Source organism: Panthera onca, chromosome A3 (genome assembly GCF_046562875.1).
Source record: "Panthera onca isolate mPanOnc1 chromosome A3, mPanOnc1 haplotype 2, whole genome shotgun sequence".
Lineage (NCBI taxonomy): Eukaryota > Metazoa > Chordata > Mammalia > Carnivora > Felidae > Panthera > Panthera onca.
The window spans coordinates 50,527,547-50,540,584 of NC_138341.1; the positions used below are offsets into that span (position 1 = coordinate 50,527,547).

Below are 13,038 nucleotides of genomic sequence, written 5' to 3' on the forward strand. Positions count from 1 at the left end.
AAAGTCTTCTTTCATCCACAGTCATACTCATCTCTTCTCACAAAGGAATTCTAATGCTGTCAACATCTTTCTTAAAATGTGAAACTAAAACTGACTTTGATGATCCACATCATAAAATACACCGGCGCCAATATTTTGATCTGGATAGCCTTGGCTTATGTTTGAAAAGAACTTGCTGAATTAACTCCTATTTGTGCTCCTCTACAAAACTCTGACAAGACAACATCATGGTTAAATCTCATTCCCCTGTCAAAGGCTAATTTTAAAATATGTGATTGATGCATTTTTCTCAAATTTTGAAAAAAAACCTGAATAAAGCAGGAAGAAGAAAATAATGTTTGTCTGAATATCATTTAGACATGAAAAAATTTAAATTACCATACTCGTTAAACATTCTTCTGACCCAAAGTAGTAATAGTACAATTCTACCTCCTACCTTTATGATTTGAAAAGCATTTAAAGTTTACCTTTTGTAAAGGGCACCTAGGTGGCTCAATCAGTTAAGCATCCAACTCTTGGTTTTGGCTCACATCATGATCCCAGGGTTGTGGAACCAAGCTTCACGTCAGGTTTCACACTGAGCACAGAGCCTACGTGGGATTCTCTCTCTCCCTCTTTATCTGCTCCTTCCCCACATACTCTCTCAAAATAAACAGACTTAAAAAAAAAATTACCTCTGTAAAGAGCTAATAAGTCAGTTCCATATTAAATGGAAGAAACCAATAAGATCTACCTCAAACAAGTCATTTAACCTTTTTATCTTAATTTGGGGGTCTGAAAACTGAGAATAACATATGCCTTAAGTACTCCTAGGTATCTAATGAGGTAAACATAAACATTTGCTTTTTTAAGGATCATGGAGTCTCCATTGTTGAGAGAAGTTGTCAAAGGATAATACACAGTTTACCCCAAGGAAAAATCCACAAATTCTGGGCTGAGGAGGTATACCCACTAGAGAGGAAATGATCACCTTTCTGCCTTCTGTGAGGAATAGAACATAACAAAATGAGGGGAGAGTGCACATTTAACATAACTAGTCCAGCTGGCCGGTGTAGAAAACCAGAAATAAGCTAATACCCTTGAGGATGGCTCTATAAAGCTCCTCAACTCAAGAAAGGTTTAGATACAGGACCTGTAGGCGCCCCCCCCGAAAGTATTTTTACAAATTTGAGGTATTACTACTAGTTAAAAATAAAGAGGCATTACCTAGCAGCGGTGAACATAAGAGATCTCTCTTGGGTTCCTTTACTTGATTTTCCGCTTGGGTCAATATACCTTCCTCCAGAGAGGGGAAGCCTGTCACTTTGGTCCTTTCCTCTCTGATATTAAAACTGGTGTGGGTTGTATCCAAAGTGTGGGAAGAATCCATCTCTTGAGGAAGACAATGCCAAGATTCTGTTCTCTAAAACAATAATTTTGAAGGAAAATATGCTAAGTAATTAACTGAGTTACCATATACGTTAATATTTAGATTTGGGGCACCTGGGTGGCTCAGTTGGTTAAGTGTCCGACTTCAGCTCAGGTCATGATCTCGCAGTTCGTGAGTTCGAGCCCCACGTCGGGCTCTGTGATGACAGCTCGGAGCCTAGAACCTGCTTCGGATTCTGTGTCTCCCTCTCTCTCTGCCCCTCCCCTGCTTGCACTGTCTCTCTTTCTCTCTCTCAAAAATAAACATGCATTAAAAAAAATAAAAGAGGGGCCCCTGGGTAGCTCAGTCAGGTGAGCATCCAACCTCGGCTCAGGTCATGATCTTGCAGTTTGTGAGTTCAAGCCCTACATCGGCCTTGCTGCTGTCATTGCAGAGCTGCTTCGGATCCTCTGTGTCCCTCAATCTGCCCCTCCCCCGCTCATGCACACGCGCTCTCTCTCTCTCTCTCAAAACTAAATATTAAAAAACAGATATAATATTTAGCTTTAAATATCCACTCATGTAGCATATAGCTCCTATATGATGACATTCTCATCACAATGTTTGGAAAAATTAAAACTGTTCTTTCTGTATGTTTTTCACAGTATTAACTACATTAGACCTTTTTCCCATTACTACCCATCTTTTAACATGTTATATCACTGGCATTTCTGCTATTCTTTAACAGTGCTCATCATTAAAACAATAAATACATTTGGTTCTACATGATGAAATCTTACCATTTGATCACAAAACTGAAAAAAAAGCTACAAGATGCTCTATATGTGACCACTTTACTGAATTCTTAATTAGCTATGCTGGTTTCTGGAGGACTCTTGGCTCTTCTCATTATATAACATCATCACATCATCCATGAATAATGATACATGTGTCTCTTTCAAATGCTTACTCTTACAATAGAGGCATGATTGAGAGCAACGCTTCTCAAAATATATATGGGAGGGAACAGTTTTCCCTACTTCTTTTATATTCTTGTACTTATCTCTTGACAGACCAGTAACAACCAATTCATGGATTGGCACCAATCCACAGACCATACTATACTAAGTAGCAATGCTGAATTAAAGACTAATAGCAAACAATTTTAGCGGCATTTTCCTTTTAAATTTGGTATTGGTTAATAAAGATATTCTTCCTATCAGGCTATGAAAGTACACTTTTATTTTCATATTTAATTAATCGGATTAGGAATGAGCTCAACTTTGATCAAAGTATATTATAGTATCTTTTTTTTCCAATTAAGTCTGATAACATATTGCAACAAATTTTTTTCTATTGCAACATTGGTTACTTGGCAGTGGTAGATCAGACTTTTAATCATATTTGCTAGTCTGGTCTTTAACATTTTCACTCATATATAGTCTTAATCAGGATTTTAGAATGCCTTGCTTTGTTTTCTAACCTTGTTCTATAATTTCGTTCTATATTTATTTTATACAAGGAAATTAAACTTTCTTTAAAAATAGAAAATATTTCACCAGTGAACCTATTAGGTCCAGAAACCTTTTTGATAGCTGGTATTATTTTAACTTTCTCAGTTACCTCTTTAGTAGTACTAGTCCAACTCTATAAGCTTTAATACATTTGTATTAAGCTTATTTCATTAGGGCTTTTTCTCTTGACTGGATTTTTCAGAAATGTAGCCATTGTTTTTATCTTGAATTTAGCAATTTTATTATATTTTCTAAATTTATTTGTTTTCCTTTTTACTATGTTTCCTCTTCCTATAGTTGTTCACCCTTTATCTAAAATCTTTGGTCAAATAATAAACTCATTTGATACTTATTTATTTATTTATTTGTTTGAAAATGAGAAAATGACATTATATCATGGCAATCTACATACTTGGATACATAATCTATTGATTTTCATGATTTTGTAAATAGTCTGTTACTGGACTCTTCTTTCTTGACCAATTCAAATGTTTTTTAAAGAGAATATAAATGTTTTCACTCCCAAATGACCTAGAATCTACAAAAAGAAGATGTATTATAATTTAGAATGTTTCTCAAACAACACTTTCATCTTTGAAGTTATTTCCATTATTTAAAATTCATTAATAAAAAGCTCTTTTAGTATGTTAAAAAAAAAAAAGATACACAACTATCCACTACCTATTATCAATTATATAAATATATGCAGCAAAAAAACATTAAGGCCTAAGATTCCAAAATATTAACACTACTCATCTGTGGTTTATGGAATTATGTAACAGACCTTTAGCATTCCAAACTATCTCAATCCCTTCCATGCTGAATAAATTCGACCAACCTAGAGCACCAAATCACTGCTGGAAACATGTTTTTAATACTTAAAAATAAAAGGCGTTTAACTTTAAATTTTTTCTTTTGAGAATACTCCATTCTATAGAACATAGTGGGCCAAAGAAGGGTTTTAAAGCAGGGGAATTCTAGTCATTGTGTGACTCTCACTACAGCAAAATCTCTAGTCCCTAACTTATCTCTCAGCCTCCTTGAGCCTGGTTTGAGCCTGGTCCCATAGTTTATTCCTCACTCCTATACGCGAGGTATCTGTTTGTTCTCCTGCCCACACTCTGGCCTCCTCAGATCTCTTACTCTACTCTAGCTCCACTTCGGTAATTCTTTAATCTCATTAAAACAACTATCCTACTACATTTACACTTTTTATAATTCCTTTCTTAGCTGTATTTTCCTCTTTACCACTCTGAGAGTTCACAGTCATCTTCATATCATCCTCATAACCACTGCCTTGCAAACATCTTTAACTTTCCTGCCCTTTTCTCCCACCATCCTATTTGCCTGGCAAAAGCTCAATTCTAGTTGAACCTTCTCCTTATTTGAATCCAAGCAGCAGCACACTGCTGAGTAAAGCACAAACCCAGATGGTTTGTCCTTTAAATTGATGACATTAAACCTCAAGGGCACTCAGCGTTGCCTGGAAATCCTACTGTATTTTCCCAGTGAATTGACTTGCTAAAGACAGATTCTAAAGGTAACGTCAGCTGAGCCTCTCCTCAAGAACTGAACTCTCCTTCCTCATTTTCAAATGATGACCTCATCGACTTCAATTAAGTGAACGGCTTGAGATGGAACTTCCTTATCTTCCTATCACCAGATCTACAACCCCATTTTCATTTTGTGACTTAAAAGAAGTCTGTCACCAACCTTCCCATCTTATTCCATTCTTTTTTTCTTTTTTAAAGTTTATTTATTCTGAGAGAGAGAAAGTGCAAGTGCCAGAGGGGCAGAGAGAGAGGAGGAGAGAGAGAATCCCAAGCAGGCTCTACGCTGTCAGCGCAGAACCCAATGCAGGGCTCAGGCTCACAAACTGTGAGATCCTGATAATGACCCAAAATCAAGAGTTGGACACAGAACCGACTGAGCCTCCCAGGCACCCCTTCATTCTTTTCGACGATTGCCTTCCTATAATTATTCTCCTGCTTTTCTTCATCCATTTTCCCTCTATACTAAATCATACCTCTCCCCAAACGTACTTATAATTTCCCATCATAAAATAAAATTTTAAAACATCCCTCTTCTACATTCCTTTCCTTTCTGCATATTTCGGTTTTTTTGTTTGTTTGTTTTTAAATTCCAGTTAGTTAATATACAATGTAATATTAGTTTCAGGTGTACAATTTAGTGATTCAACACTTACCTACAACATCCAGTGGTCATCACAAGCTTCTGTGTACTCTGTTGTTATGTTTCTACCACACAATGATTGCTTGTGTTATACCTTTTTGATCAATATAAAAAGACCCTCAAATCCCTAATGTTTTTGACAGATATGAGTAGGGATAACAAATAAGCAGAATATAAACAAATTTTGAGGGGGAAATGAAAATTAGAGATACAAATTTGGGATTTTTAAGCATACAGGTATATATAAACCCCCAGATCTAGATGAGAATCAAAACATCCCAACACTTCAAGCAAAAGTCAAAAACTCAAATGCATACAGGGCGAGGGAGGTAACAGAAATGAGTAAATCCACCTGGAATAAGGGAGTGATGGAATCTGCGGCCAAATATGCACTCCATATGCACTTTAAAGTGTTCTATTTTGAAATTTTAAAAACACTGTGTCAAAAAAAATTTTTTCTAGGGCGCCTGGGTGACTCAGTTAAGCATCCAGCTTTGGCTCAGATCATGATCTCACAGTTCGTGGGTTCAAGCCCTACACTGGGCTCTGTGCTGACACTCAGAGCTTAGAGCCTGCTTCAGATCCTATGTCTCCCTCTCTCTCTGCGTCCCCCCCAACCCCCACCGCTGGCTTCTCTCTCTAGCTCAAAAAAAAAAAAAAAAAAAATTAAAAAAATATTTTTTCAGGGCACCTGGGTGACTCAGTTGAGCATCCAACTCTTGATTACAGCTCAGGTCATGATCTCACAGTTCAAGTTCCATATTGGGCTCTGTGCTGACAGCTCAGGGCCTGGAGCCTACTTTGAATTCCATGTTTCCCCTTCTTTCTGCCCCTCCCCTGCTTGTGCTCTGTCTCTCTGTCTGAAGATAAAGCAACAAAGGAAATAGAATAGCAGAAGAGTAGAAAGAAAACTGGTAGAAGCTAAGAAAGGAAATAATTTTAATTAAGTTATGCAATGGTTAACAGTGTCAAATGCTATTTATTGTACCTAAGATGAGGACAGAAAAGTGCTCACTGTATTCAGTTATACAAATGTTGGCAAAACTTGCTTTCACTGAGTTGAGGTCAGAACACAAAGGAGATTAAGTAAAATAATAAGTAGATAACCAGTGACATAAGGCATATATACTTAAAAGGAAAAAAATATAGTTGAAATTACTTTTAAAAATCCACAAAAGACCTACTACTAAAACCAGTAAATGTGATTAACAAGGTCACAGGATAAAAGGTCAATATAAAAAGTCATTTATATTTCTATATACTTGCAATGAGGAAATTGAAATTTTTAAAAACATCAGTAAAATTACCCTTCAATAAAAACAATGTTTTAAAAAAAAAGTAAGTGTAACACAAACATGTGTTAAGCTGGGTATGCCGAAAACAACAAAACACTAATGAAAAAAATTAAACACCTAACTAAAACTAAAAGAACTGCTGTGTTTGTGGATTAGAGAACTCAAATATTATTAAGATGTCACTTCTCTACAAATTGATGTACAGACTCAAAGCAATCTTAATCAAAATTCGAGGTTTTTTTTAATAACCAACCTGATTCTAAAATTTATATAGAAATTTAAAAAACCTAGCATAAACAAAACCACTTTTCAAAAGAGGAACAAAGGGGGAGAACTCACACCACCTGATTTCAAGACAGTACAATAATTAAGAATGTGGGATTAACATAACAGACATATAAATCAATGGAATAGAGAGTCCAGAAATAGACCAATATATACAGTCAATCTGTTTTTAATTTTTTTTTTTTTGGTTTATTTTTATTTTTAAGAGAGACAGAAACAGAGCTTGAGCAGGGGAGGGGCAGAGAGAGAGGGAGACACAGAATCTGAAGCAGGCTCCAGGTTCTGAGCTGTCAGCACAGAGCCCGACACAGGGCTCGAACTCAGGGACCGTGAGATCATGACCTGAGCCAAAGTCGGACACCCAACCGACTGAGCCACCCAGGCGCCCCAAATCCATTTTTGATTAAGATGCCAAGTAAGCACTAGAGAAAAAGACCATATTTACAGCAAACAGTGGTGGAATGACAATTAGATTTTCATATGTAAAAAAATGAAGCTGGATCCTTCACATCACATACAAAAACCAACTCAAAATGGATCATACATATAAATATAAAGGCTAGAACTATAAAACTTCAGAAACCATGGTTCTCAACTCAGTAAAATTTTGACACCACCCTCTCCCCTCTACCATGGGACACTTGGCAATTTTTGGAGACATTTTTCATGGTTATAACATGGAGAAATATTATTGATGTCTAATGGGGAAAGGTCAAGGATGCTGCTAAACACCTTACAACATTCAGGACAGCCCCGCACAATAAGGAACAATCTGGCCCAAAATGTCAAAAGGGCCAAGGCTGAGAAATCTTGTGCTGGAAAACAGGAAAAAATCTTTGTGACATAGGATTAGGCCAGTATTTCTCAGAACACAAGAAGTATAAACCATAAAAAAAAACAAAATCAATACACCAACTTCATCAAAATTGAAGCTTCTGCGCTTAAAAAATACATAGAATTTGGAGAAAAAACCATAAAGTGGGAGAAAATACTTGCAAAACATGTTTGATAAAAGTCTTGCATCTAGAATTTATAAAGAATTCCCAAATTCAAAAAGTGGAACAAATCAGCCATTAAAAAAAGGGAAGTGATCTTAAAAGACCCTATGTTAAAGAAGAAACATGGGTGGCAAATAACACACAGAAAGATGCACAATATCATTAGTCATTAGGAAAATGCATATTAAAACCACAATGAGATACCATAGTACATCTAGAATGGCAAAAAAATTTTTGAAACAAAAAAACTGGTGCAGCCACTCTGGAAAACAGTATGGAAGTTCCTCAAAAAATTAAAAATAGAACTGCTCTATAACCCAGAAACTGCACTACTAGGTATTTATCCAAAGGATATAAAAACGCTAATTCAAAGGGCATATGCACCCCAATTTTGTTGATATGGCAGTGCTATCAACAATAGCCAAGTTATGGAAAAAGCCCAAACATCCATCATCTGATGCATGGATAAAGAAGATATGGAGTGTCTGGTACACACGTACACACACACACACACACACACACACACACACACACACACACAATGGAATACTACTTGGTGATGAAAAAGAATGAAATCTTGCCATTTGCAACAACGTGAATGGAACTACAGTGTATTATGTTGAGTGAAATACGTCAGAGAAAGACTAATATCGTATAACTTCGGTCATATGTAGAATTTAACAAAACAGATGAACATGGGGGAAGGGAAGGAAAAATAAAATAAGATAAAAACAGAGAGGAAGGCTGGGGCGCCTGGGTGGCTCAGTTGGTTAAGCATCAGACTTCGGCTCAGGTCATGATCACTCAGTTTGTGGGTTTGAGCCCCGCGTTGGGCTCTGTGCTGACAGCTCAGAGCCTGGAGCCTGCTTCAGAGTCTGTGTCTCCTCTCTCTCTGCCCCTCCCCTGCTCATGCTCAGTCTCTCTCTCTCTCTCTCTCAAAAATAAATAAACATTAGGAGCGCCTGGGTGGCTCAGTCGGTTAAGCGTCCAACTTCGGCTCAGGTCATGATCTCGCGGTCCGTGAGTTCGAGCCCCGCGTCAGGCTCTGTGCTGACTGCTCAGAGCCTGGAGCCTGTTTCAGATTCTGTGTCTCCCTCTCTCTTTGACCCTCCCCCATTCATGCTCTGTCTCTCTCTGTCTCAAAAATAAATAAACGTTAAAAAAAAAATTTTTTTTAAATAAATAAACATTAAAAAAAAAAAAAACAGAGAGGAAGGCAAGCCATAAGAGACTATTAAATACAGACAACAAACTGAGGGTTGCTGGAGTGAAGGTGGCAGGGTGTGGGGGGTGGTGATGTGCTACATGGGTGATGATGGATATCAAGGAGGGCACTTGTTAGGATGAGCACTGGGTGTCGTACATAAGTGATGAATCACTAATTTCTACTCCTGAAACCAATACTACACCATATGTTAACTAACTTGAATTTAAATTAAAATATATACACACATACATATATACATACACACATACTAATACCAAGAGCTGGCAAGGACACAAATCAACTAGAACTCTCACACACTGTGGGGGAAAGCAAAATGACACAACCACTTTGGAAAATAGTTTAGCACTTTCTTATAACATTAACCATACAATTACTTTACCAGCCAGCAATCCCAATCCTAAGTTATCTACCCAAGAGAAATAAAACCATTTGTCTACCCAAAAACCTATACCTGTATGGAATACTCCTCAGCAATATAAAATTAAAAAGAACTACTGATTCATACAACAATATGGATAAATCTTAAAAGCATGTGCTAAGTGAAAGAAGCCAGATTCAAATGTCTATACATTGTAATTCTGAAAAGGCAAAACTATAGGGACAGAAATCAGATCAGTGGTTGCCAAGGACTAAGGATGGGGGAGATAACTGATTACAATGTGGCACAAGGGAACTTTTTTGAGGTGATGACTATCTTGTACATCTCAAATGTGATAGTGGTTATATGACTGTATATATTTGTGAAACCTCATCAAACTGTATACCTAAGAGTGAAGTTTACTATATTAAATTATACATCAATGAGGTTAACATAGCAGGAAATGGAGAGAAAACTCTTAAAAATTTCATTTAACAGGGAGCAGAATATTAAATCAAACAGCAGTTGGAGGAGAAGAGAGGATGAGACATTTGTACTCAAGTTGCTGGAGGTGACATGGTCTAGACTGTGACATGAGATGAATAACCTAATGGGGGTAAGAGAGGTTTAGGAGGAGGAATGTAGGAAAAGATCTCTGCAGGTTAGATCAAAGATCCAAGAGTTTTAGGCACTACATGAGTAATGGAAGCTGAAGTGAAAGAAACTGAGAACAGTGTAGCAAGAGCTATAGTTTTTAATGAATAATGAAAACTAACTTAGACAAGAGCAATAAAGATGAATGAGCAGAATAAAAAGGAGAAAAGAGCAGAGGAAATTAGAAAGTGGCATAATGCTCCAGCTATGCTAAGGAATCCAGGCATAAAGGCAGAAATGAAGAGCTACAGGACCTATCCGTTGTGTATGTATGTTTTTCATGGCATAGATTTCATAAGACAGGAACAAAAAGTAGGATATTTTTAAACCATGCTCTACCATAAACATGTCCTCAGAGAATATTAAACTATTTGGGGGTATATCCCTATATTCATTTCCTAGGGCTGCCATAACAAAGTTACACAAACTGGATGGCTCAAAACAACATTATTCTCTCACAGTTCTAGAGGCTGGCAGTCTGAAACCAAGGGTTGGCAGGGTCATGCTCCATCCAAAGCCTCTAGGGGAGGATCTTTCCTTACCTCTTCTACCCTCTGGTAACCCCAGGCATTCCTTGGCTTGTGCAAGTGTATCTCCAACTTCTGCCTCTGTCTTCACAGGGCCAACTTCTACCTGGGCGTCTCTCTCTTCGCATACTGTTCTTGTCTCTTGTAACAGTCATACTGGATTAAGGGTCCACCCTACTCCAGTATGATCTCATCTAAGTTATATCTGCAATCACCCCATTTCCAAATAAGGACACATTCTAATGTACTGGGGATTAGGACTTCAACACATTTGGGGGCACACAATTTAATCCACTGCAATCCCCCTTCCATTTAATGGCCCTGAGTGCTATGCATTTTCTGTTAAGGTTTCTTTTAACCCCTTGCCATTGATGATAGCAAATCTCCTTCTTCCATATTGTGCATCAAATAAATAATCACTGCAATTTAGGGGAAATTGAAGGTACCAGAAGAAATCTGATACCCAACTTATTAGATAATCAACCTTAAATATTTAACCATTTTGAGTAAGGGTGCATTTTTCCTCCAACAAACATGTATGAACTTTTTCCCTATCTGCTCACAATTTTTCTATTTCTTCTAAATTTATAACTATGCTCTAAATCAGTGGTTCTCAAAGTGTGGTCCAAGGATACCTGGAGGTCATAGATGCTCTTTCAGGAAATCTATGTGGGCCTCCCTTTTCTATGTATCTATGTAAGGCCAGATTTTCTTCATATACTTCAACGTATCCCAACAGACTAAATGCAGAAGCAGATAACAGAATCCAATTGTGATAGTTAATTTTATGTGTCAACTTGGCTGAGCCACCAGGTGCCCAGATATTTGGTTAAACATTATTCTGTATGTCTGTGTGTCTAGATGAGATTAACATTTGATCCACAGACTAAGTAAAGCAGATTGCCCTTCCCAATGTGGCCAAGCCTCATCCAATCCATTTAAAGCCCCAAACAGAACAAAAGGCTAAACAAGAAGAGAATTCACTCTCTCAGCCTGATGGGTCTTTGAGCTAGTACATTGGTATTCTCCTACCTTTAAACTCAGATTCAGAGAACTTACACCATCAGCTGGCCTGGTCCTCAGCCCTTCAAGACTCAAACTGGAACTTACACCATTAATTCTCCTGGTTCTCAGGCTTCTGGATTCAGACTACAACTATACTATCAGCATTCCTGGGTCTCCAGGCTGTGAATCTTGAGAATTCTCAGCCATCACAAAAGCCAATTCGTTATTTTACATATACATACATACAATATATACAATAAATAGATATGAAAAAATATAAAACAATGCCACTCTCCCAACTAATTCTTTGCCTTGGAAAATAGTTATTTTTCATTTTAAAATACATTATTTATATTAATATATAATGGGTTTGTTATTTTAAAAATATTTTTAAATGTTTTAATTTCTAGTAAGCTAAATATCAATATAGATAGTCCATATTAATAAAAGATACTGAAAATACTTTTGAAGAATATAAAGGAGTCCTGAGACGAAAAAAGAAAGTGAAATGCTATTCTATATAACTAACATTATCAAAGATCTATTAGAAAAATGGAAGATTATTCACCCCTTACCATTCTTCAAAGCTGAATCAGAATTTCTCATGCAGCTTGTGAAAAGAAAAATAATTTCCCAGTTACATAAGACATACCTGATCATCTCCAGAATCCCACTGAGCTGTTTTTTTCACAGAGACTACATTAGCATCAGAAATCTGTATACCACTATTGTCTTGATATAGTGACTGTTGCCATACATGACAGGTCAATGGAACAACCTGAAAATCAAAAGCAGATTTAAATAGTGATGAACAATGGTGATAAACAATCACTATTGTTAAACAATAATAAAATCTAAACTTTAGCTATATTTCTAAGTTTATAAAGTACTTTCCTATATATAACATTTCAACTTCACAACCACTGTCCAAATTACTACTTTCACTTAAAAATAAAAAAACAGGGCACCTGGGAAGCTCAGTTGGTTAAGCGTCTGACTTCGGCTAAGGTCATGATCTCGCGGTTGATGGGTTCAGGCCCCGCATCTGGCTCTATGCTGACAGCTCAGAGCCTGGAGCCTGCTTTGGATTCTGTGCCTCCCTCTCTCTTTCTGCCCCCACCCACTCTCTGTCTCTGTCTCTCAAAAATAAATAAATGAAAAAAATTTTTAAGTAAAAAAAAATTACATAAACAGTCTTAAGGTTATCCAGTTAGAACTCAACATACTTTCCAATAAACCACAGCAGTTCCTTAACCTCCTACAGTCCTAGAAGTAAAAGAAGCAAGCAGAAACAAGCAAGTTATTGGTTTTAAAATCTTACTATTTAAGACACCTAAGAAATTAACCCTACAAATGGGGACTAAAATCAACTCATAGTATGGACTGTGGGAACAAACTTCAGGCTCATTTTGTGAGACAGGGGTTAGAGCAGGGCTCTCTCACCTGTGAAAGACAATAAAAGCTGTGACTGTAGCCCAAGGCTGAAGCAATGCAAACGGAACAGATCCAAGGCAATCAAACAAAAATGACTTAGGTCAAAGTCACCAACTGGCTCAGGGACTGGTTCCTGAGATTTCTCCAGTATCCCTGGACAATAAAAACCCAAAGCTTCACTATAAGACTTCTTCTTCTG

At 37.1% G+C, this 13,038-nt stretch overlaps 1 protein-coding gene across 6 annotated transcripts in view; it reads right to left on the minus strand.

Moving 5' to 3' along the window:
- ALMS1 (ALMS1 centrosome and basal body associated protein) overlaps positions 1 to 13,038 on the minus strand; it is a 229,555-nt gene that overhangs the window by 198,797 nt on the left and 17,720 nt on the right. For all 6 annotated transcript variants that reach the window (XM_060657597.3, XM_060657618.3, XM_060657607.3 and 3 more), the window contains exons 2-3: positions 12,058 to 12,183; positions 1,207 to 1,402 (exon numbers count right to left, since the gene is read on the minus strand). In XM_060657597.3, coding sequence (XP_060513580.2) covers positions 1,207 to 1,402; positions 12,058 to 12,183 — 322 coding nt within the window. The remainder of the gene's footprint in view (positions 1 to 1,206; positions 1,403 to 12,057; positions 12,184 to 13,038) is intronic.